The sequence below is a fragment of the Onychostoma macrolepis genome, chromosome 22 (assembly GCF_012432095.1).
Source record: "Onychostoma macrolepis isolate SWU-2019 chromosome 22, ASM1243209v1, whole genome shotgun sequence".
Classification (NCBI taxonomy): Eukaryota; Metazoa; Chordata; class Actinopteri; order Cypriniformes; family Cyprinidae; genus Onychostoma; species Onychostoma macrolepis.
This window is the reverse complement of record NC_081176.1, coordinates 24,342,051-24,368,670: the sequence shown is the minus strand read 5'-3', so window position 1 is coordinate 24,368,670 and position 26,620 is coordinate 24,342,051. Positions and strand designations below refer to the sequence as shown.

The 26,620-nt window shown below is 40.2% G+C and overlaps 1 protein-coding gene across 1 annotated transcript; it reads right to left on the bottom strand.

The window, feature by feature from the left end:
* Nucleotides 1–345: 345 nt before the first annotated feature.
* LOC131531156 (calpain-2 catalytic subunit-like) lies at nucleotides 346–24,670 on the bottom strand. Its single transcript, XM_058761730.1, has 21 exons — nucleotides 24,387–24,670; nucleotides 16,795–16,864; nucleotides 16,275–16,393; nucleotides 14,672–14,805; nucleotides 14,301–14,469; nucleotides 6,307–6,387; nucleotides 6,130–6,215; nucleotides 5,978–6,052; nucleotides 5,736–5,896; nucleotides 5,484–5,653; nucleotides 4,927–4,938; nucleotides 4,333–4,544; nucleotides 4,044–4,080; nucleotides 3,830–3,895; nucleotides 3,694–3,751; nucleotides 1,818–1,882; nucleotides 1,358–1,426; nucleotides 1,122–1,200; nucleotides 750–866; nucleotides 576–634; nucleotides 346–483 (listed from the first exon to the last, which is right to left on the bottom strand). The coding sequence occupies exons 1-21, from the start codon at nucleotides 24,621–24,623 to the stop codon at nucleotides 460–462; spliced, it is 2,100 nt and encodes a 699-aa protein (XP_058617713.1). The 5' UTR covers nucleotides 24,624–24,670; the 3' UTR covers nucleotides 346–459.
* Between the last annotated feature and the right edge of the window lie 1,950 nt (nucleotides 24,671–26,620).

Below are 26,620 nucleotides of genomic sequence, written 5' to 3'. Positions count from 1 at the left end.
ACCTTGTATAGCTTTGTTGACTGTAACTGCTGTTGGTGAGTTCATGTTTTGGGTTCTGCGCTTGGGTTCAGTCAACTTGTCTTCAGTGACCATTTATTACACATACTATATCATGATATTCTATATCATATTAATTCATGATTTTTATGGTAGAAACAATGTACTATGCTATTTTGGTGGAAACCATGGATAACTATTTGTAAACGGGACATAAATTATCAAAATCTGCAAATATGCAAATATGAAAAATGTGATTGTCGTCTTCATTATAGCCAATTTTTCAGCAAAAGAGCACCATAAATAAACTGCATTTTTTAAGCAATTCCAGGTTTAGATAATATTCGTCTCTGGTTGATTTTACTCTGATTTTACTCTTGGGTATTTCAGGTCTGCTGCATCCTCTTCAGTTCAATTGCAGGAAATTAACTGACTTCTGATGCAGTTATGGTGAGTGGATTTTCAACTCAGGGCCAAGCAGAGCCACTGCAAAACACAAAACAACACATCTGTAAATGAAAATGCTACATTGAGAAGATACAAAAAAATCTTAATCCACGTTCACACTTGTGCGTCACCTGAAGGACATCCAGCTCGATTTTCCCGGTGTTCTTCTTATTAAATGTTTCAAATATTTCTGTGTAGAGAACAGATGAAAACATTACAGTAAACCATTGTCATAATTACTGTTTATAGTGATTTATTTACAGTAATTTAAAACATTAAACTGGATAATCTTTAGCAAAACTTACTGAAGAGCATTTCCAGGTAAATCAGGCAGCCAACGAAGGAATCAAAGTCAATGGCGTACTGCTGATTGGCATAACGTGAGATTATCACCTGAAGTACGTCATTGTTCAGCTGGAACCCTGTGAAGAAAAAACAAACAACCATTAATGCAGTCCTTATTATGACCACTTTTAGAAGAAACAAATGACTATATTGTCCTCAATGTTTAGACTAAACATAAGCATCTTTTACACATAAAATCTTTACTGGTAAATTACCATTAAGAGATCATGTGTGAACAGGACCTTTTCAAAAACAGATGTGTGAATGGTGCTTTACACGCATTTATGGCAATTTACTGGTATTACCGTGTGAAAGGGCCATAGGCTCATTACCTGCTTCTTTCACGGCATCTCTCATCTCATGGGAACTCATAGTGCCTGAGCTGTCTGTATCATGCTTCTTAAAAGCCTCCTGGTGAGGTATGACAGAAAATACACATTCGGTATTTAACATTGCTAAACATAATGCCCTCAAAGTTGTTGCTCTGTGATAGGGTACCATATCAGTTATTGTCTAATATTAGCGATTTTTCATTTATCTTTAATTTACAACAAGATATATATTATACCAAATATTTCTGGATCTTTATCCACAGTATGTGAAACTCCACAAGGCCGAGTTTGCCACTGCCATCTCTCTGGACTGAGGTCAAGGGTTATAAAAGGTTATGATGAACTCTGTTGACAATATTAATCCACAATTATAACATTCAGATAATCTGTGATCAAAATCCAAACTGGGGTTCCCGAACACCTGGATATTTTTCATGGAACTGCAGGGGGGTTGTGAGATGATGAAAAGCTAATAATTAATTAAATTATAAAAATGTAAAATTAAAAGAAATATTTACATTTACATTACATTATTTAATATATAAAATAGTAATCCAACATTTACTAAAGTACTAAAATATATCCTCTGGGGGGACTTCAAGTAAATGTTTAAGGTCAAATGGGTTCAGCTGACAAAAAAAGCTCTGCATTAATCCATGTAGTATCCATTCATATGATCCAGTGAAGTAAGGATACATCTAGCAGACTGATAATGTGACGACAGGTTTCCATATTAAATCCATCAGTCTTCACATCAGTTCCTGTGTGAAATACAATAAAACGTTATATATATATATATATATATATATATATATATATATATATATATATAGTCAACTACTATATGGGTAGTTGACAAATAGGCAGTAAAAATGCTTTTTTGTAAAGAACCGTTTTAAAAAAAGAAATGCATATATTTATGTAGTGTGAAGTCTGATCTTTCAGAAAATATAAAGGGTCGCTAACTTCGTCAGTTCTTTCACAGCTTTTTTTTTTTTTTTTTACATTTTTACTGAACTGAACCATAAATTCGTCCTACGGCGTGACATAGCAAAAATCAAGAAATAAAAACCCCTCTTAATAATACATAAATAGTAAGAGAGAGATTTATCTTTATTGTTAGATGCTTATTTTCATATAGTGCTATTTATTTAATATGAAATTATAATTAACATCATTTTTTCCCCATGACTTGTTGGACAATTTCAAGACAAACTTTGCTGTCATCCGTTCAAAACTGCTGAAAATTATACCATTTTAAGTTGAGTGATATTTGTATCTCCCCTATTGCAATACTCAACTGTTTTTTTTATAAAGATATTTTGAGATAAAAACTAATCTGTGGTTCTTTTATGTGTGTCACACCATAGGACATTACGTCACACTAAAGGACAGAAATGGTAGTTATTAAATTATTTCTATTTAATTTTGAACATGTCAAAGGAGAAAGAATGTTTAATTTTGATACAAACAATATCAACATGTATTTTAAACAAAACAAAAAATAATTTACAATTTTATTTAAAAGGTTTTTATTTAATGAAAATTAGCCTTATTAAGTGAACTATTATTTATAGGCCTAAGTTTATTTTTCTTTCTGGGGCCTGAAATGGAGGAATATTTTGCTGAATGTGATTTTGTGCTTGGCACCTTGGCTGGTTTAGGTCTGTCATGGATAAATAAAGATGACAATAAAACCGCCAGTAGATGGCAGCAAGTACCTGTTTTAATAAATGATTTATTGAATCATTCAAATCAAATGATTCGTTCAAAACGGCTGATTCAATTAGAAACGAAACAAGTGAGTCCATCTCTATGGACCGTTGAATCACTGGCTCCCTCGATTCATTCAAAAACAGATTAATTCAAGGAACGAAACACCTTGTTGCTCTGCACTGTTGTATAAAATTAATAGCACATTTGTGCTCGAGCACACGTGCTGAAATTCAGAAAAGTACATTGCTTGTGCAATTAATATAAAAACATAAAAACTCAACATGGGTGTTTTTTCTTTCAATGTTTGAATAATAAAGGCATTCTAACTGCATTCTAATATGCTTCATCACGCAGTGAATGATTTCGTTTTTTGCAGGCTATGTCAGCTCTCCTATCATCTCTTAGTCCCTCACAGTCACACATAGGCTACAGCACAACAACTTTATGTCAGGGGAACGTCTTTAAATTCTAATCAACCTTCTGTTGTCTTCTTTTTAAAGAACTTCAGAAGTTGCGCTTGAACCATTTTGCGCGAACTTGCTTCGGCTTGTGCGTAACTTGTTACAGTACCGAGTTCTGATTGGCCAATCGCCGTTAATTAGTTCATAAATTAGTAGAGAATTTTGACATTTCATTTGCATGATCAGTTTTATATAGGCTAATACACAACATTATTAATCTAAAGGGGATGGTAAGGGGGGATGGTGGTTTTAATGAGGGGATGCTTTTTGCATCCCCCCTCAATTCGAGCCATGTATATACAGTGTGTATATATATATATATATATATATATATATATATATGTACACGTGTGGTGTGTGTGTGTGAATAAAACTGGGTATGTTTGTTTTCCTACGTTTCGAGATAACACTGTCCAGGATTTTCTGTAGTTCAAACACAGACACCTCTGAGTCCTGCAGAGTGAAGACAAGATCATGTGTGATAATAATAATGACCTCAAACTGACCAGCCTTACATTAAAAATGACTTACATTTCCAGCAATCTGATTGAAAAGCTCTTTGAAATGTGGGTCCACATCACTCTCGGATATGTATTGCTGGGAAAGAAAAAAAACGTTTTCAAAATTATTTACATTATTATTTTTTCCAAAAAGTAATTTTTGATTTTATATGGTTATATATCTGAATTTATATAAATGTCTTTTTATATATAAATAATAATACACATTATGTTTGTAAATTCACCTTTTCCACATCTGCACTGATCTCCGTATCCATCAGGCTGCAGGGATGAGAGTCAGAAACATCCATCGTGCATTTGGGTGCAAATACAAGAATGTTTAGGGTACAGTTATGATTTATTGGTCAAACAAACAGATGTTTTAGTGTAACAATCCACTCTAGGCAGAACAGAACCTGTGCAACAGCTTCTCTGTATGGTCTAAAACTGGAACTATATAATCTCCTGGGGGGTTTTTATCTTTCTCTTTTTTGTTTTTCTAGTTAAAACATACTAAAAACACTTGGGACAAACCTGGCAGCAGCCTCTTTCTCTGTGAACACGCGCAGTATGAAGCTTCCCTTGTGATGTGGCTCAAAAGTGGAGGGGATGATGACGTATTCACCTGGAGGCAGTTTGAAGCGCTCGCTCACCTCTCGCAGGTTGATGAAGGTGTTGCTCCCTGCAATGGACCGCTGACGCAGCAATACTTCAGGACCGAGATGAATGTTATTGCGACCCTTGAACTGCAACACAAACACAGATGGATGAAATGGCATCTGAAAACTTGTAATCTGAAAAGGTTGTTTTGTATAAATGTATTCTGTGGAGCCCCTAAGCGGACATGTTATAAAATAAAAAATAAATATATAAAATGGGAGGAATAATCATATTTTAATGCTTTTGCATTCGCAAAAAAAGTTATCTTGTAAAAGCATTGTGTTCCCCTGAGAAACTTTGCATTTTCTCACAAACATTTACATTTCCCAGAGGAACTTTGCGCAAAAGTTTTGCAATAATTTCCCCCCTTTTTTGTCCTTTCAGGGGCTCTTAGCATCATTAAAATGAAAGAACAAATGGTTACATAGCTGGTGTCCAACTACTCTTATGTACATTTAGATGTCATACCTCATCTGGAACCTGAAAAACACCACAAAAAATGTTCATTAGTTGTAATGTTGATAGTTACAACATTAACAACAAACAAACAAACAAACAAAACTGTTGCATTCTGCAAGTAAAATCACATTAATCTTCTCCATAGAGAATTTGTATTATTATTATTATTATTATTAATTATTATTAACATTTCAAGACAGGATCTAACATGAACTCAGATGCTATTAAGCAATATTTTAACTTCATTTAAAGGAAAAAATTCTTAAACCAAACTCCAGATAAATAAATACACTAATCATGAATCCTCAAGAGAATTGCTTCAAATCTAAGTTTGAAATATGATTCATCTTGGAGCAGGTTGCTTTAGTTCACGAGTCTTTATTGACTTTATTTTTTTTTATCCTTGCAGAAATTGGAGAAAATGAATTGGAAAAAACATTTCTGGAACTAAGACTGCTAAAAATATGGTTACAAGGTTGTACTGCTGATTGTGAGGTTGTTTGTGGCATTGATAGTAACGTTGTCTCTAGTACTAACAGTATTACTGATTGTTCGTAACCAGGTACCTTATAGATAGTGAAGCCAATGCTGTTCGGGTCTCGTCCAAACCGCTTGTCTTTACGAAAATCTTTCTGCATCAGACCCACTAGGATCGTGCAGCCATCCTCTCCATCATGAGGATCATCATCTTCTTCCTCTAACTTGATCACATACTGAGGGTTTGAGCAGAATGTATCTGGACAGGAGGAACGGTTGGATGTTGGTTAAAAACCAAACTTAAACATATTTTCAAGTGCATTATGGTTGATTTGATTTACCTTTGTAGTTACTGCAGCCCCCTGCGGTGGATCCCACCCTCCAGTCACCTTCAAACTGACTGTAGTTCCAGCGGCTCACAGTGTCACTTGAAAGGGCATCTGGAGTCAGATTACAGATCTCCAACTTCGAGAACTGCTGTATGAAGTCTGAATACGCCATCCTGACAGGACGAGAAAGATTTGTCAGTATTCGTTAATATATTGGTTACGTTTTTTAAGGTTAAAAGCTCAAGTTCTCTTACCAGAACTCTCCATCTTCAGCAGAATAAACCAATTTAGCTTTCTCTTCCGGTTGGATGCTGTTCCACTCTTTGGAACTGAAAAAGACATTGGAAATATTTGACAGGACTCTCAGGACTGATTTTGATGAAGTAAGATCTGTTTAGATACTCACTTGTCACTCCAAGGGCCTGTCCACTCCACCTTACCCCACGGGTTCCTCATACGTACCAGCTGAACCGGACGGCCATAAAAATGAACCTGTAGGTAAGATGACAGTCATTAGAGCTCCTTCAGTTTTTTTTTTTTTTCTTATCAAATCCATATTTCCATGTCAGTGCCTGTTTCTGACCTCCTCTGCACCCGTGACGGAGTAGGCATGACCCTTCACCAGCTTCAGACTTGTCTTTGTCTCTGTTTCCTGTGAACTGGACTTTTAGACATTTTTAATGATAAAAACATTAGAAGATCAGGATTAAACCCACATTTTCCACATGATAGCAACATAACGGTTTATTATTTATTTTATATAAGCTGTTGTATTGGCCATTAAATGTTACTTTTTAATGTTATCAGTATCAATCCAATAATTAAAACATTCCGATATATAGCCAAATTTGGCCTATGTGCTATTAAGGTTCTATTTAAACTTCACTTTCAGCAAGAATGCATTAAATTGATCAAAAGTGACTGAAAAGACATTTATAATCTTACAAAATCTTAATAATAAAAAAATAAATTAATTAAAATCTAACTATTTGAAGAAAGCAGAAAAAAGTAATGACTTTGGACAGCAAATGTACCTCCAATTATACAGTAGAATCACAGAATGTGCTGATGTACAGTAAAGGCCAGGACACACCAAGCCAAGTGTTTGCTCATCTGCAATACATCTATTGGACATTTCCTATCAGATGTCAAATAGACGTCTATTAGATGTCCTTAAGATGTTTATGATTTAGAATGTATGTAATACTGACATCTGAAAGACATATGTGTGTTATCTAGTGGCAGCAGTTTGCCCGATTCAACAAGTAGTATGTTCTTGTTTCTCCTTTTAAATGACAAATATATACATAATTGATAGCTGCTGATATAGACAGTTAATTCCTCTCAGGCAGGCGCAGAACACACTGTTTAGTTTACAGTCAGCTGTAGTCTGAGCAGTGTGTTCAAGCACAGCTTTTTGGTCCAGACGCCAGGAATTCCTTTAAAATACTTGTTTTACGTACCAGAAAATCTATCCATGTTTGGTGCTTTATGCATGGCTTGCAGTGCTTAAAGTGTCATGAAACCCTAAAACACATTTTTTTGGGATGTTATCATATATGGACAAGTTGCACATCAGTGAAAACAACAATAGCACTCATTATGTATATTATTAAGGGAAAAGTGTTTATTTTTTCATTTTTTGGAGCAATTTCGATTAGCAAAGTTTATCGTACGTCGTATATGCGTTCATTTGGAGTGGTGATTGACTAATGAGTACACGTCTATGTCATCAGTTTTCCGAACTTTTCTCAGTATTATTCATGAGAATTAACTTTTATTATCCAATCACTGCGCTGTATTATGCATGAGGTCGTATTACAGTGGAGAATTCAAATCACATGAAAGAGTTCATCTCTGTAAAAGCAAGCGTGTTTCAAGTTTTTGTGAGCATGTTTCATATTCTCTCGTGCTCCAAACATGAACCATAACCGTGTAAGTGCATATATGTCTTCTTCAAATGAAATATGCACAAATAAGGGTGCTGACGCAGTGGTACATCTGATCATGAACGCAATGACACAACGGAATATTGTGATACACAGCAAACAATTATATAGACCGAAAATTCAAAGAAGAGTAAACAAAAAGTCACTGTGCGTTTATTCTTTCGCGAGTTCACACTTGCATATAATAAACCGCGTAAAGGTTATGCATATTTGGCGTGCTGTCCAGGGAGAGGGCTCCGAGCTCGGTATTTCCTCCCAAACGTGGGGTACTCCCCCTGTCCGGGGAGAGGGGTCCGAGCTCCGCATTTAGCCCGGACCTAGAGCGCTCCCCCGAGTACTCCTCCCCGTGCTGGGGTAGGAGCTGGCTGATGGTGAGGAGTCGGGGTGGAGGAGGGATGCTGAAAGACTGTAGAGAGAATTAAGGTAAGATGGCTTGGCTATTTATAGAGGTTCTCTCTCCAGCTAATAGGATAGACGGCGTGATTGCTGATGATGAATTGGCCAGGTTAATTATCTGAATGTGCTCCTCCCGAACTTTGTTAATAAAACATCATTTCTGTTTTAAATATAATTTAATATTCACTTGTCTGTATAATGAGTTGTAGAATGTTGTAGGTCTGTGTTTTATTGGTTGTTTTCTCCCCTCTTCCCACCCTCTACTCTCCCACTTTTGCACAGTTTTACACACCCATTGGAGTCTTTTTCAGATCTAATGGCTCATTTCCACCGAGCGGTACGGTTCAGTACAGTATGGTATGGTACGCAATTATGTCCGTTTCCATTGTGAACCGTACCGTACCACTTTTTTGGTACCCTTCCGTTTGGGGTACCTAGCACAGCAAAGGGTACCAAAAGGGTGGAGCTAAACTCACTGCAGAACATTTATTGGTTGACTAGAATCAACACTTGTGCGTGCTAAGGGGATAAAGCTTCTTCTTCACTCGTTCGGCTCTGCTGTCCATGAGTGTTAGGCTTATTTACATTGGTGCGCAAACACAAAAAATATAAGTGTATTTTATAATTTTTTATTTTCACACAAACAATAGCCGTTTCTCAATATGCGTTCTTGTCTGTTCTTGTGGACTTATGAAACGTCATTGCCAAAGAACCTGCATAATTTTCAAAATATTACTGTTGTGTCATGAAATGTAGTTTTAAGAGTTTTTCAGGCGAGAATGCAGTTGTTTAAAACTCAAATCTGTGGTTTATTTATAAAGATAGCGCCTATTTGAAAATTTGCTATGCCAATTTCGGAGCTTCAGGCGATCACTGGGCGCTCAGTGCTCATGTATCTGCCTAGGGCAGCCTTACGCTCGGCTAGTCCCTCTGACATTTGCCGCTGGCGCTGATGTCTCTGTAGTGAGTAAAGACGAGATACAATTAGTTTTGGGTAGCCTATATTTAACAGGCATTCGTGGTCTCGTGAATCTATTATTTGTTCCTGGTCATATCGTTTTGGCTGAGCACCAAGTTATGTTTAACTTTATTTATTTTGAACTTTACCGTAGTACAGCGCTGACTTTGTAGCATACGTTTGACTGAATTGTTTGCTTTTGTCTTTATTTCCTCTTATACTGTATAAGCCTCTTATACTTATACTTTTATAATGGCTATTATTGTTCATTAAAACTCACATTTAACAAAAAGAGGCAGAGTTGTGCTTATTGTTGCGCTTTATCATCGATCGCTACTTTCCAGCATACACCATGCCTATCAAGTAAGGGTACGTCTCGGGTTACTTGACTGTAACCCTGTTCCCTGAAAAAGCAGGAACGAGATGCTGCGTTTCAATAACGCTAATGTGAACATTCTTTGTTTGACCGGTTGTGAAGCACGTGTGCCAAACACGCCAAGAATTGGCTTAAATAACCTCGGTGGGTGAAGTCATTTGATTACGTGCACCTGCAGGTTATAAATAGACGTGAGATGTACACATCTTCAGGTTAAACCTTTGTCTGAAGAAACGTCCAGGCACGTCTACAGTGCAGCATTGAGGCGCAGTATCTCGTTCCCGCTTTTTCAGGGAACAGGGTTAAAGTCAAGTAACCCGAGATGTTCCCCATCAAAAGCTACTCTCGATACTGCATTTTAATAACACTAATGGGAACAAGAATACCAACGTAGCCGCACTGGAAGTGTCTGGACCCCCCATGGTTGTGTAGTGTGTGCACAAACATTGAAGAGGTCTCAGACATGACTCTGGGATGTTGACTCAAGGACATGCGAGCCCGGAGTAGCATGGACATCCAAACTATTGAGTCTGACAAATGTGTGTGGAGAGGACCTCTTTCCAGAGCCTTAGCATAGGATTCATGGTTTAAATAGCATTTGGTTGAATGGGCCATAACTCCTAGAGGTGAAGCTTGACCGCGCGCCTCGTAGGTTAGGGCAATCCCTCAGCCGATGTGACATTGTTTGTCTAGTGGCAGCCATAGCATATGAAAAGCTGCTCTGACTTACGCCACTGGCTAATGCGGTGGATGTAAATCTGAAGAGCATGTACTGGACACAGTAAGTGAAGTCCTTCTTGCTCCGGTGTCATGAACGGAGGAGGTCAGAACAAGGCTTCAAGAACGACTGGAAATACGGTTGAGAATTGAACTTTTGGAAGATAATAGGGTGAGGATGCAAAATAGCTTGACCAGCCCAGGGGCAAAGTCTAAGCAGGATGACGAGACTGACAGAGCCTGCAAATCCCCAATTCTCCTCAGAGAAGTAATAGCCATGAGAAAAACCATCTTTAGAGTCAGAAACCTGACAGGCGCTGACTCTAGTGGTTCAAAATGGGGTCCCAACCAGACCCTTTGGGCACTAAGGCCAAGTCCGACGAAGGGACTGTCGCTCTGGTGGGCGGCCTCAACCACTGAGCTCCATGAATGAAGCGGGCAACTAGAGGGTGCTTTCCCACAGAAACACCATCAATCAGAACACGACACTTTGAACTTGTACATTCTTAGAAAGCGGTTCAGCCCACAAAGATCTAGACTGGACGCAACCCCCCATCATTTCTGGGAACCAGAAAATATTGGCTATTCCCTGATAGCACACGTACATCTCGGAGACGTCTATTTGATGTCTGCATTTACATCTGCGAGACGTATTTTTTAGGGTGTTTGCTCATCTGCAATACGTCTATAGGACGTCTCCTTTTAGATGTCAAATAGACGTCTATTAGATGTCTTTAAGATGTTTATGATTTAGAATGTATGTAAAACTGACATCTTACAGACGTCTGTCAGACGTTTATAGACAGCAGATGCTTTCCAGATCAAGAGATCTTTAACAGACATCTTGCAGACGTACGTGTGCTATCTGGGTTGCAGCTCGACTCTGTCTAAGAGGGGAGATGTTCTACGACTAGGGATGTGCGGGTCTAGTCGACACTGAAAACAATAGTCGATTACACGAGAGAGATTTTATCATTCAAATTACCATCATTTTAATGTTACATTGAAAACATTTTAAATATATTTAAAAGCGTATCTGGGTGTAAACTACATTTTTACCTCAGACCTCGCATGCGTTTTCTTCATGTCAGTTAATTGCAGCGAGCTCGAAATGACCACGCGAAAGACCAGCAAGGTGTGGGATTATTTTGAATTAGAAGGAAACGGAAAAGTTGTGTGTAAACTGTGTAATGTCAAATTTTCTTACAATAACTCTACTGGAGCGATGTGTAATCATATTCCATACAGGCACGTATGCGTTAGCTTGAAGGCTAGCCAAAGCCAGCAAATGTCAATCATGTCATACACTACAACCCGCCGCTGCGGTCCGTGATCCCATCCGTGCCGTCTATTCCTCTAAGATACACTTTCCTATTGTTTTTGACTTGTGTTTAAATATGGGGTAAATAGGGGTCTACTGCTCTTGTGGCCAATCCAGCTTTAATCTGATCACTCTGCACGAGTCATCACCTCGAGTATTTCCTCATTCGATTTACAATCGCGGGAGGAGCGCTCGGGAGGTGTTGCTCTCAATTTCCATTTCTACAAAATCAAGAGCAGCAGCGTTCGCTTCCCAATCCAAAGAAATGCCGGGGCACGCTTTGGAAGCGGATGCGAAAACCCCCTGATCTGGTGAGAGCACGAGAGAAAGGGGAGGACCCGCCTCTTGAGCCTCAGCCAGATCAAAGTGCGATCTTAACGAGGGCGAAGCGGCTAGTTCTTTGTAAAAGAAAAACGAGCCAAACGCAAAGCATGCGGATAGGAAGTGAATCGCAGTGCTCACAGTCGCCGCCCTCGAACGCAAGGGCAGCATGCTCTTACCCCAAACACTCAAAACAAAACTCATGCGAGTCATCTTCAGAGATGAGCCGTAAACAAGGAGGCATGCATCTCTTTGCGGATTACTCAACAAGCTTTTAACTTTCACTTTACTGCTTTCAGTGTGACACACACACACACAATGCAGTCTCTGAAGACAAAGAAACCTGAAGATGTGTACGTCTCATGTCTATTTATAACCTGCAGGTGCACGTAATAAAGGGAAAGGGAAAGGGAAGTGGTGTGTGGCCAAGTATGGTGACCCATACTCGAAATTTGTGCTCTGCATTTAACCCATCCAAGTGCACATACACCTGGTTATTCACTCCCCCCACCTACAATCCCTGCCAGACCTGAGATTTGAACCCATGACCTTCAGGTTACAAGTCCAACTCTCTATCCATTAGGCCACGACTGCCCCCCAAATAAAATGATGTCACCCACTGAGGTTATTTAAGCCAATTCTTGGCGTGTTTGGCACACGTGCTTCACAACTGGTCAAACAAAGAATGTTCACATTAGCGTTATTGAAACGCAGCATCTCGTTCCTGCTTTTTCAGGGAACAGGGTTACAGTCAAGTAACCCGAGACGTACCCTTATTTGATAGGCATGGTGTATGCTGGAAAGTAGCAACTGAATGTTCATGAGAACAAAGAATGTTCTCATGAAATGCAGCATCGAGAGTAGCTTTTGATAGGGAACTGTTGGCGGTGGAAACGCAAGCTGGATCAGGGTATTCGGTCCTGTACCGTACCGTACCGTACTGTACTGTACTGACCCGTACCGTTCGGTGGAAACGAGCCATAAGTTAAAATACTGAGTGTGAAATAATAAAATAATATGTGCTCTTATCATTCTGTGGACAAAATCCTGTGAACTTTGTCCCGATTGGGAGCTGTATGTGCGCTCATCTGTTTTCAGTTCAGCTAACCTCACGTTGCTTCGTGTCATGTTCCCACTCATTGAACTATGACAGGCCCTTTACTGCAAAAAGACGGTCACTGCAACACTGTAAAGTGATGAAACTATGGGGCCATGTGCTTTTAAAAACCATTTTCATAGGTTTCACGTTATATTATCGGCTTGGAAAATATGTAAATGTGACTAGAAACACCAGAGACTGGAAATGTAAAGCACTGTTCCAGTCACGCGAGACTTTCACATTCAGAAAAAGGTCTATATTCGTCATTCAAAAGGAGAAACCGTAACAAGGAGTTATGTTTTTAACTTTCTTAATTTTTAACCAGCTCATGTTGTTATGAAAATATTTGCATATTGGAATGTTTGGGTAAGATCAGGTAGCATAACAGCCTTCTGTCTGTGCCGCCTTTATTTACTTGCTTGTTTGCATAATTTTTTCTTTAATTCTCGGGCACTGACTCGTTTGCTAAACTGAACATCCAATCAGAGTTCTCACTCTCGCCAACAGCCCCTACGCTGATTCAACAAGGTGAATCAGGCAAACTGCCCCCGCCGAGAGCTGACGTGTGGAACACAACAAACAAACTAGCCCAACAGACGCTCGCCAATGGCCAACTGTCGACTTGGTGTGTCCCGGCCTAAAGACGTCTACTCGGAGCCAATCATTTCATTCTGATGCAGATAACACATTTAGCGATTGACTGTGTACCAATAATTTCCGGTTAATGATGCCACGAACTTTACTGGTATTTTGAAACTGATGTGTGAATGGAACATCATTGCAGCACATTTTTGTATTGACCATTAAAGCTGGCAATTTTACGGCAATTTACTGGTATTACTGTGTGAAAGGGGCTACAATCTATTTGCCTTGCTGCCTCGTTTGTCTCCATAGCAACCCTTGTTAATTTCCTTGACAGCTAATTACCCACACCTGTCCCTTTTCAGCGCAGGTTAACTTGTGTATATATATATATATATATATATATATATATATATACCCCTGTGTTTTCCTTGTTTAGTGTCAGTTGTTGCTCTGCTGTAGATGCCCTTTTCTTGGATTTCCTGGTTTTCTCCTGCGCTGTGATCCAGTGTACTGTACCAGTGTTTGTATCTCTCCACTTTGTTATTAAACTTGTTACTAAACTTATTAAACTGCATATTGGACAATATATTGGTTATGAGATTCAAAATATCAGCCAGTGTGTTTATCAGTGCATCCCTACTTATGTATTACAGCAATGATAACAAATGTCACACTTGAAACTTGTGGTATTTAGTGTGAGCTACAAGTGAGCTAACATTTGATATTTCCACATTAACTAGACCTCAGGTCCACTGAAAGATTTATCCAAAGTCCTATTAAATATTATATATCAATACACTAATTTTTATTACCTTGGAGAAATAAATGATGTGTAAAGAAAGCCAAGAGACTCACAGAAATGGAGCAGCCCATTAATGATCTCAGCTTCAGTGCTTTCTGCATGAGCTTAAACAGGTATGGAGGAGCTTTGCTCAGCTTATATCTCTCAGCGACGCCTCCGGTGAAATCCTCAAAACCCTCAGTGGAGTGGCCTCCCGTCAGAGCTTCATATGAGCCATTTACCCTTAAAAATACAGAAGAAATCAGTGCCACTTGTTGGTTTGTCATAGATATGTGACATGTTGTAGGAACATTGTGTGTTTTCTAGTCTGTGGTTTGGCACAGTGTTTATACCAAGCGTTTCAGATGACTCAGTAGTTTTTGTTCAGCATTACAGTTCAGCTAAATAGTAGCAGTTAATTTATGATGAATAAACACACACTTACTTTGCATAGGCCTTTTCCAACAGGGCGCTCCAGAACTCAGAGCGCTCAGCTGAATGAACAAACAGGAGCTTCCCATTTCTGGTGGGCAGCCGGTCATCAATGACAACGTCCACCCATTCACCATACTGCCAGAACTGAAGAGACACGAACAACACCAAACAATCTAATAGTGTCCCTTTAATTTATTAGTGGAAATGAAAAGGTTATAAATACTCAAATGATGTCCAATTGTCTGAGACCACTGGTGAAAATAAGCTATTTTGCATGTTATATGTGTCACGAATCTGGTCCGTGGCTTTCTGTCCGATTGTCACCAGAGGTTGCTCTTCCATCATATTGACTCTCACACTACTTGCACTTCACACTGGACTACATTTCCCATCATCCATTGAACTGATTACACCCACAGCTGTAACCAATCAAACACACTTCATAAGCCATGGACTTCCTCTTTCTCACCACGGAGTATTGTTTGTGCATATCACTCTCATAGCAATAGCTACATTACGGAGCCAGTCTAGAGCCCCTTTCACACTGCACGTTGGTCCCGGAAAATTGCAGGAGTGCCTTCTGTGTGAATGCAAACATGTCCCGGGATTGATTCCGGGATCGATCCCAGTTTGGGGACCTAGTAACTTTGCCGGGTTCAGTCCCGGAATGAGCGCTGTGTGAACAAAAGCCGGATCAATGCCGTAAAGGGTGTGTCGTAGTGATGACGCACGTTATCGTGTGACTGTTTTACCGGGTGTTTTGAAGGCAGATCAACGTTCGCGACGAAAAAATATGTGCAAACTGTAATGAAGCAGAGATCAGGGAGCTCCCCACTATCCGCGCTGAAGCTGAGATCGTCGCCAGCTTTAGTGAAACGGTATGCGTCACATTACCCATCACATCATAATGTCACGTGTCTATACGGGATCTTTACGGGATGTGTGTGAAGGCACACACATATTCCGGAAAATCACTGGCAGTGTGAATGAACCAAACTCAAACGATCCCGGGACAAATCACGGAACACATTATACATGTATTTTCCGGAATCTCTGTGTGAAAGGGGCTTAGTTTTCCCAGTCTCAGTTCATAGTCTAGTCTAGTCTTGTCTTACATTGCCTGTTACCTGATTCTTGCCTGTGTATCTTGGATTAACCTTTTGCCTTGCTGTTTCGGACTGTGTTTGCACCTCGCCTGGACTTTGCTCGTGTTATTGGATTACCCCTCTTGTCAAGCCCTCTGGATATCGTTTGCTGATTGAAGACCTGCACTTGCCCTAGGAATACTCTTTGTTTTGCTTGTGTTATACCTGTTTTCCACTGTCAGAACCTTGCCTGTTTCATGACCATGTCTCTGAAAAAAGGCCTGGCATATGGATCCACATGTCTCTCGTCCCTGTCGCCTCATAACAATTATTAATTTTTTTATTAGATATTCTATTATTAAATAACCATTTGAGTGAAAATTTGATTGAAATTATAATATTTATATGATTTAAGTTATGCTTGTTATCCTATAATGTTGTAACTTTTCTTCCAGGGTTAAATTTTTTTTTTTTATCGCAGATCTTCAGTGTGGTCTCAGACTTATTTATCCCACTGTATGCTTATACCTGAAAGTGAAAGATGCCGGCGTAGTTCTCTGTAAAACTCTGCCCATGTGGAACTACACGCTCCAGAAATTCATTATTCAGAGTCAAAGATGCAATAGCCGCCAGCAACCAACAGTCACCTGCAAATGAATCAAACATCATTAGATACTTCATTAGATACTAAAACTATAAATAAATTTAAATAAAGGTTCCAAAAGGAAGTTTTTGCAGTGATATATACACCCTTTATTTTACATTTTTTACCAAAATGGGTGAATAAAATCTTAAATTGAAAGAGTTACTAAGTTGTATCACTTCAATTTCAATTACGTATCTATTTCTATCAGAACAACATGAATCACTGAAACTGGACAGTGGATTTAAAAAAAAAAAATGAATTAATGAATTGTTATTTATTGTGTTTGAGAAATTTGACCATATAAGCCACATATGTGACATAATTTCTGATATAGCAATTATATTTATTATTTTTGTTTGTGTTAACACCCAAACAACACTGATGAAAAGGCTCTTTTTTCACCTAAAGCTCCTTGGCAGATGTCTGTCCGCGTAGCACCATCCATAATGAACTGAGGGCTTGAGCAGAGTTCCTTAAAAAGGGACAATGTGAGAACAATTAGAGGTGGTAGTGTTACAATATGTAATGGTACAACTGAATAACAATAGGTTTTATTTGCGCATAAAAAGCACATGTAAAAATTGAGCTATCAAGATTTATCAAAAAGTGTAGTAATGTTATAACAAATACATCAGTTAAAGTGATGATGTTCAGCAGTGTTAATTTAGTAATAATTGGATCTAGCTGATAGTCCCTTGTTCACTTTAAGGGGCGGAGGAGGTGGTCCCTCGTGGTGGGGAGGATGGACTGGAGAATGTGTCAGGGTTCTGTCACTTCGGTCTAATGTTATTCATGGTTTTGTGACAGAGCCCTGACACTCCCGTCTTGTCCTGTTTTATGTGGGTGCGTGCGCTCTCTTGTCTGCATGCCTTGTTTCGTGTTGGAGCGTGGTGTTCGGATCCCGGCACTCATGTCTTGAGTTTCGGTTTGGTGTCGGGGTTCGGACACTCACGCTCCATGTTCTGTCTCGTTGTGTGAGCGTGCGGTCTCGAGTTCGCTCGGCCGCGCGCTCTTTTGTCCGCGTATGTTTTGTGTTGCACGCAGTTCGTGTCTTTATCGGCTGCGTGCATTCATGTTATGTCTTGTGCTGTGTGGCACGCAGCTTGTGTTTTTCATTGGCTGTGTGCTTTCATGTTGTCATGTCTTGTGTGAACATGCGGCTTATGAGTATTCTCATTAGCTGCGTGTTCGTGTCCTGTTTAGCACATGGCTGATGATTGTTATTGCTGGCCATGTGCTTGTGTTTTTGTTTTGTGTGAGCACATGGCTTTTGTCCTTGTTTTCTGTCTGCCATGTGCTCTCATGTCAATTTGTCTTGACCCCACCCACCTTGTTTCCTGATTATTGGTTAATTTGCCCCACCTGTGTTTTACCTCGTCACCCTCCTCATTTGCTCCCTTTATAATCTCCTTGTGTTTGCAGTCCCGTGTGAGTTCGTTGAATGTCAAATGTGGTGTCTGTGCCTTGCCTTGCCTTGCCTTGCCTTGCCTTGCCTTGCCTTGCCTGCCCTGCCCTGCCCTGCCCTGCCCTGCCCTGCCCTGCCCTGCCCTGCCCTGCCCTGCCCTGCCCAAGCCTTGCCAGTCTGTTTACCCCTACGTTGTAGTTTTTGTTTATTTATTGTTAATAAAGCCCTTCTCCTCCTGCACTTGAGTCCTCGCTCTCATCCCTTCACCCAATCCTGACAGAACGAACTCGCCAATAGAGGACTCAGCAGAACTATGGGCATCTTCCTGTTCCCATCTCCCTGCCTCTCCGCTCATCAGATGACTGCTCCATACAGGAGGCTCCTTTCCCTTCGGCAAGGGGAAACCAGTGTGAAGGATTTTGCATACCAGTTCCTGTTTGTAGCGGAGGGACTCAACATCAGTGATGCAGAGCTCAAGGACATCTTTAACACCAGCCTTAATGAGCCCGTCCATGCCTGGGAGATGGGAATGCTGGGGATATTGTCCTTCTGGCAATTTGTGGGGTATGTCTACCACCGTGGAGAAGAGGGTGGACTTCCTCCTCTTGGCCCTCCTCCCATTCCCCTCACAAACAACCCAGTCCCCAGTCCTCCGATGACATGTAAATGAAGGAGGAGGAATGGGCCTGCTGCAGCTGTGCCCCCAGAGGCTGCAGCACCCCAAGTGGTAGCCGTAGAGGCTGCAGCACCCCAAGTGGTAGCCGTAGAGGCTGCAGCACCCCAAGTGGTGGCCGTAGAGGCTGCAGCACCCCATGTGGTGGCCGTAGAGGCTGCAACGTCCCTAGTGGCGGCCAACAAAGCTGCAGCGCCCCCAGTGACGGCTGATGTTGCTGCAACGCCTCCAGAAGTGCTGGCCGTAAAGGCTGCAGCGCCCCTAGTGGTGGCTGACAAAGCTGCAGCGCCCCCAGTGAAGGTTGATGTTGCTGCTATGTGCGCAGAAGCGCCTGATGATGCTGCAGCGCCCCCAGAGGCGGCCAACGATGCTGCAGCGTCCCGATCTCAGAAACGGAGGAGGAGGAGAAAGAAGGCGTCTTCCACCCTTCAAGGCCTGGAGGCCGTTCCAGAGGCCTCAGCTGGCCAGGAGGCCGTCCCAGATCCGCCCGTCCTCCTTGCTCTGCCGGCGCCGCCCAGGCTCCTTGCCTTGATGCCAGCACCGCCCAAGCTCCTTGCCTTGCCGGCTCCACCCAGATTCCTAGCCCTGCTGGCTCCACCCAAGCTCCCTGCCCTGCCGGCTCCACCCAGATTCCTGGCCCTGCCGGCTCCGCCCAAGCTCCTTGCCCTGCCGGCTCCGCTCAAGCTCCTTGCCCTGCCGGCTCCACCCAAGCCCAAGCTCCTTGCCCTGCCGGCTCCGCCCAAGCCCAAGCTCCTTGCACTGCCGGCTCCGCTCAAGCTCCTTGCCCTGCCGGCTCCGCCCAAGCCCAAGCTCCTTGCTCTGCCGGCTCCGCTCAAGCTCCTTGCTCCACCCTGGGCGTCCTCCAGGGCTCCTGTTTGGCTGGAGCCCCCCTGGTTTGTCCCTCCGGCCCCACCCTGGCCATCCTCCAGGGCTCCTGTTTGGCTGGAGCCCCCCTGGTTCGTCCCTCCGGCCCCACCCTGGCCATCCTCCAGGGTTCCTGTTTGGCTGGAGCCTCCCTGGTTCGTCCCTCCGGCTCCGCCCTGGCCCCCGGCCGGGACTCCTGAACTGCCTGAGCCTCCCTGGCTCAACCCTCCCGCCCCTCCCTGGCCCCATTTATTATTTTCTGGGCTGTTCTGTTGGCTGGCTTGGCTCCCCTCCCTCCCTCCCCTCCTTTGTGTTTTGATTTCTTGTCTTGTCTGTCTTGTGTAGTTATGTTTATGTTCTTGTGCTGTCTTGTTCCTGTCTTGTTTTTGGTGTTCCTCGTTGGGGACGCCAGGTGGCGTCCCTTTTGAGGGGGGGTAGTGTCAGGGTTCTGTCACTTCGATCTAGTGTTATTCATGGTTTTGTGACAGAGCCCTGACACTCCCGTCTTGTCCTGTTTTATGTGGGTGCGCAGCTCGAGTGTGATTCGGTTTAGAAATTCCCATATGAAAATTTACCTGATGAAAGAGTATTGCTTATGGTCATCTCAGCAGCGAGTCAGATCACCAGTATTGTACTGCCGAGGTGCAATACAGTGGAAAAGTAGATTACCTGTTTCCGGGATCGAATATTTATATACACCCAATCCTGACAGAATGAGTTCAAAGTTAGTTAGAGAGGGTAAGAGCTCTGAGCAGCAAGTGTAAGCTATTATTTTACTGTTATCTAGGTTTTGGCCAAAACAGTAACTCTAAAGTTCTTTAAAGTCCCCATGAAATAAAAATGGAAGTTTTTTGGCTTTTAGTATGAATATGTTAGCCTTGTGTGCTTGTGTGCTCCAAAACAATGAAAAAATTCGCATTTACAGGATAAGCATTCAAAACTTAAAGTCTCTCACTTCCGCCAATATAAATCAACGATTTTGATGACATCACCCTGCACTTCATCTTCTCATCGAACTTTCTGTCCAATCAAATGCTGTCTAGAATCCGTATCCGTAAATCGATGCTGAAGCTGCGGCTGAAATTGGTCACTTGTTTAATATTTTCTGTATGGTGAATGGCACGTTAGTGATGGGCAAATGAAGCCTCATGAAGCACTGATGCTTTCCTCTATAGAATAAATAGCAACAGTATCGAACGATAAAAATTGAAAAAAGGAGGAGCCCAACAAACACAGAACGTTCCCCTAACGTTCCCATTTGGTTATTTTTTTTGGGAACCAAATAATAACCAAATAATCCCTGCAGGTTATTTTTAGGTTTAATTTTATATCCTAAAAAGAACTATCCCAGAACGTTCCCGGCAGGTTATTTTAAGTTGTATTTTTATAACCTAGAGAGAACGTTCTTATTTTTAGTTGTCATAACCATGTAAACTAATTAAAACTTTGCAGATTGTTCTGATTATTCTAATGCTGAAATGTGTATTTTTTAAATCATAAACAAATTATTTTTGCAGAATTTCATGTCTGAAATAAGCTTTTTAAAAAAGTGTAGACATCAAAGTAGTCAAATCGCATTATAATGATAATATAATTTCAATTCTATAGCTGAAATTAAGCCGAGGTTAAGCATAGTCTGAAAAGCATACCATAAACACTGGGTTTGTTTGTATGTTTCTTTACAGCGCGCCTCTGATCTGCACGCGCTTTTCTCCAGTGTTCCACGGCTCTGGTCTCGGTGTTCCGGCCTGTCTTTTGTTTCAGTTGAAATGACACCAACACATAGAATAACGCTGCGTGTTTCAAAAGCACTTCAGTGGACTTTTAATAAACTCGCACAGCGACTGAGAACCCGCCTGGTTTCATTCGTAGCAGAACACTACAGTATCAACATAAGATCTGCTGTCGGTTACCATAGTGAGTATATTGCGTACACACTGACACCACATGTATGCAAACATATACGGAAAAACAATAGGCGTATATGTTTTTTTTTTATTATTATTATTTTATTGTTTTATCTCTGATAAACTACTGTATAATTTCTTCTTTGTTGTATTAACATTTTTCTTTTCATTCATTTACTTACTTTTCTTAATATTAGAGCTGTCAATCGATTATTTTTTATCTAATTATACATGATGTGGCGATAATTTATTTGCAAATTAAATTTGCCCGTGAAGAGACCAACAAAAGATCATTTAAGGCCATTTTTGTGTTAAATGAGAAAAGTATCAAGTAGACATTTCAAAAAGCAGCTTTATATTTTGGATATTTTGATCAACATAAAATGTATTACACATTTAGGCTACAAACAGCCTCTCTCTCTCTCTCTCTCTGTGTGTGTGTGTGTGTGTGTGTGTGTGTGTGTGTATGAGCGCGCATCAATTAAAGTAGCACATTAATATAGATCAGTGATTAAACTAAACTAGCTTAAAATAAAAAGGAATAACTGACGACTGGCCGTTGAATGATTAGAAAATAGTGCACCTCCGGTGTCAGCCAATCAGAATCGAATATTCAGACAGACCGAGACCGTGGTATATAGGCTAAGTCCCCTTTATGATTTTCTTGATCAGAGAGTAACAGTTGTAGGGCTCTTTACACAGCTTTGGGTTTATTAAGATTTTAGGGCGACAATTACATTTTTAATTTTAAAATTTCTAAAATGTTTAATAGTTTACTTAATATTTTAGTAGTTTTATTAATCACTAAAATGCCTACCCATTGTTCCTTGTGAACGCAAATGTCAAAAATCACCGACTTGATTTCAAATAGAATAAAATAGGCTACAATAGAAAAAGTACACCACGGATCATTTAAAATATGTTTCATGGGGTAACATCTAATTTTATTGGGGTTATTTGTTAAATTATTTCACTGTTGGTGATATCGAGAGGATCTGGCATTTCTAATTAATTTATTTAATAATAAAAATAAAAAATAAGTATTATTATTATGGTAGGCTACTTTTATTATTAAATTTGGTCTACTACAATTAATTTGCCCCGCAATAATTTCATAGCGCATTACCGCACAACGCGCAGCAAGGATAATAAAAGATTAAATTAGCTTATACTTCTCATTGAAAATGATTTAATTTAGATCTATTATAGGCTATAATGAATGGGCCTATAAATACAATTCTAAAATAGCTAAACTGTAATTCAATCATCAATGAAAATAAGAGCAGCTTTGTTTCAGACAAGGAAATTCCAAAAACAACTTGTTTAACATGAACTACTTTAATTTACTTTAATTTGAATAAATTAAGACACTTTGCAATTCCATCATCGGCATATGTTGAAAAACAGATTGTCTCTTCTGACAGAATATGTGCCATTAATGCAGCGTCATGCAGATAGTTGGTATACCTTCACTATCACTATATAGCTTTAGCTAGTGTCCTGTCTAAAGTGCTGGAATACATCTTGTTGGCTAGGTTAAATGTTTTTATTAATTCTACAGACAACCAGTTTGGATTTAAGGCTAAACATGGTACTAATCTTTGCATTTATGCATTAAAAGGAAATAGTAAATAAGTATAGAGATAAAAATTCATCAGTTTTTATGTTTCATTGATGCATCAAAAGCTTTTGATCGGGTTAACCATGCTAAGTTATTTTTTAAAATGAGACAAAGAGGGGTGCCAGAATACATTGTGAGAATCCTGGCTTATTGGTATGGCCACCAGATGATGCGAGTAAAATGGGGCAATAAGGTCTCTGCCCCTTTTGGGGTTAGTAACGGTGTGAGACAAGGAGGGATTTTGTCCCCAATTCTGTTTAATCTTTACATGGATGAGCTATCTGGATGTTTGAATGTCTGTAAAACTGGTTGTATGATTGGGAATATTTTAGTGAATCATATTATGTATGCAGATGATCTTGTGGTGTTTAGTCCTAGCAGTGCTGGTCTTCCGCAGCTTTTAACTATGTGTTCTGATTACGGTCTTGAACATGATATTTGATATAATCCTGCTAAGAGTGTGGTTATGATTTGCAGAACTAAGGAGGATAAAGTATAAATTTTCCAGTTTTTAAGTTATCTAACAAGAGTCTCACTGTGTGTGCGAAAGTAAAATACCTTGGACATTTTATCACTGAACACAGACAAGGAGGATATTGAAAGACAACGGCAGTTGATTTATATGCAGGCGAATATACTTTTACGTAAATTTCAGATGAGGTAAAGGTGTCACTTTTTAAAGCATACTGTACAACACTTTATACTGCTCATTTGCGGTGTAACTACAGAGCATCTAGTCTACAGAAGCTGCAAGTAGCTTATAATGATGCAATGAGAATCTTACTAAGGAGACCTAGATGGCATAGTGCAAGTGAAATGTTTGTGAGTGCAAGAGTAATCACTTTTAAAGCACTGTTACGAAATCTTATGCATAGATTTATCTGCCGGCTTAATGCTTCTAAAAATGATTGTGGGTTTATCAAATATAGGGGTTAGTACTACCACGGTATCAGTCAAAGCTTTGGAGACACTGGTATTGTTGTATTTTGTAACTCTTTATGTCTGTGATAGATGCTATGGGTTGTATATGTTGTCTATTGTCTTTTTTAAATCAAATAAAAGTTTGATTGATTGATTGATTATGATTTCGCACAGGTGCAATGAGTGAAAAAGTCTTGAGTGTAGGGCAATCTGTTCGTTGCTCAAGGCAACCAAAATTTCTGACACGTCCGATTGCTGGTCAGGAGTTTAATCGCTTCTCTTTTCCCCATGTACACTGCACAACAAACAACGCACGATAAAGCTGAAATTCGCCCCTACTCGGCTCAAAATCGGACGGAAATCGCAGTGTACCTTAATACATTCTCTCTCCCGCTCTCTTTTTTTTCTTTAGCATTTCAACTCTATCCAATATTTAATATTGATGTTACTATTTTATATTGAATTAACCTCACTACTCTTTAATTAACCTTACTACTTTTTATTTATTTACTCATTTTCATTTAGGTGAGTAAAACAAAAACTTTTTGTTTTATTTACCTAAACTCCACCTGTGTGGAAGAAAGCGAACACACACTGCAGTACCTTAGGTCTCTTCCACTGCACTCCGCTGGTCTTGGAGGACTGCTGCCCGAGTTCATTGTATCCCAGAGAGTTGGATTCAGCAGGGAAGGTCGGGTCACAGAACAGGGTTCCATTCGCCAGACACCACTTCTTCAGACTCTGATAGTCCTGCTTGTTGAAGGGAATAGCCTTCTTGTATGTTCCCACTCCTTCTCCTCTATCCTGTCTCCTAGAAAGAACTTTTGCAGTATTAGACATGCTGTTCTGTAGTCGTACTCAAGTTTCTCTGAAGCCTGTATAATGTGTGAGTGTTTGTGTGAGACTGCTGGTTTTAAAGTGAGAGCTGCTGTATGGTAAAGCTGTGAGGGGTGTAGCAGGTGTTGGTTTCACACTGGTTTAACATCATGTAACCCTCTGATGCAAAATACGCAATTCTTTGAAGCACATTGTACTAAATACAATTGTGACATAGTGAGTATATGGTTTTCTTTGCTTTTTCTTTTTACTTCATTTTTTTTTATAACATAGGCACTTTCTCACCTATGTAATTGTATGGTAACAAGAATGCTGTAACGTGTGACTCAAAACACTCTTACACTTTTTTTGGTTCTTTGGGAAACCAGGACTGTTTTCAGAGTTTTACTTTAGTAAATGTGTCTTAAGGAGGATTCCTTCTCCTCTATCCTGCCTCCTAGAAAGAACTTTTGCAATATTAGACATGCTGCCCTATAGTCGTACTCAAGTTTCTCTGAAGCCTGATGCAGGTTTTAAAGTGAGAGCTGTATGGTAAAGCTGTGAGAAAAGTTCATGTGAGCTGTGAAAAAGTTTTTTGTCACTTGTTTCAAAAAGTGAAACTTTCATTTCACGAGTTTGTGTGCCCATATAATCTTAGCATTAGTGCTAAACAAATTTGGCATGATGTCTGCGATGGAGGGCTCAGAGAGACTATTCTACTCCAGCTCCAATAACCCCCCTTTAGACAGAAGGATAAATGAAATAAATAAGCATTAAGGAGGAGATGGGGAGGTGGGGGAATGCCGAAAGAACTAATGACGGAAGAGACTGTTTTGATATTACTCTGATATTAATTGGAAGATTAGATGGGTGTACTCCTCCCAAAATTATGTTAATAACTTCACTTCACGAGTTCGTGTGCCCATATAATCTTAGCATTAGTGGTAAATGGATTTGGCTTGATGTCTGTGATGGAGGGCTCAGAGAGACTATTCTACTCGAGGTCCGATAGCCCCCCAAATCATGCATGCCAAAACAGACAAAAAGCGAGAGTTACTGAAATAAAGGAAAGGTCATCCAAGGAATCTAAAGATTATTTGAACATTCAGAAGCCCCCCAAAAAGAAGGCACTGCAGTGCAAGTATCAGATTGAGCAGGGTACTGCGGCGGCAGTATCAAGTTAAGCGGGGCACTGCAGCGCAGTGGTGTAGTCTACGTGATACGCAGGTATAAGCCGTAGACCCACTAGGAAAGGTAAAGGATTTCTGTAGACCCACTTAAAAAAGCGCGATGATACGTAACAACATTGTTTTGTAACAGAACTTTCACACGTTCATTCAAAAATTCACCCAGTCTGTGTTGCGAAGCACCGACTTTTTGATAATCATGCCGTATTTCTGTTGACGAATATTGCTATTGTGCAACTCTTACGCAGCACTGAGTGCGCAAGCTTGAAATGAACTAATCTGAATCACTAAAGGAGATATGAAACAAACTACACTCTTTCAGTGTTTTCGTAAGCCTGCCCCTGAAGCTGCTGCTGCTTCGGGTGACACGCAGCAAACAGATGACAGGAATGTTAACATTATAGAAACTACAGAAAATGAGCCAGATAAGGTTGATACTATCCTAGGCGGTACAGAAAATGAGGCCAATGCTATCGTGGTGTTACATAGTCTCTAAGAGTGTGAGTGTAAGTGTGAGTTTTGTGCTTCTGTCCCTGCCGTTTATACAGACCTGAACACCATACAAGGTTGTAGCACTTTAATTCTTAAATGTGATCTAACAAAGGTAAAGGGCAAATATCAACCATATATGCTGTTTATATTGCTTGTAATTGGAGTATTTTAACATAATTTTTTTAATTGTGTTGAATTAAAAACCCAAAAATGCAGCGGGTATGGTCATATGGTCATCTCAGCAGCGAATCATGTCCCTTGAGGTGCAGTAGTGGGAAACTACAGGTGCTGGTCATATAATTAGAATATCATCAAAAAGTTGATTTATTTCACTAATTCCAT

Coding starts and splice junctions, on each gene's coding strand:
- LOC131531156 (XM_058761730.1), bottom strand. CDS start 24,623: ATGTCTAATACTGCAAAAGTTCTTTCTAGGAGACAGGATAGAGGAGAA. Junction 867..1,121: donor AGATGCCGTGAAAGAAGCAG/GTAATGAGCCTA, acceptor TTTTCTTCACAG/GGTTCCAGCTGAACAATGAC. Junction 484..575: donor TCGAGCTGGATGTCCTTCAG/GTGACGCACAAG, acceptor TGTGTTTTGCAG/TGGCTCTGCTTGGCCCTGAG.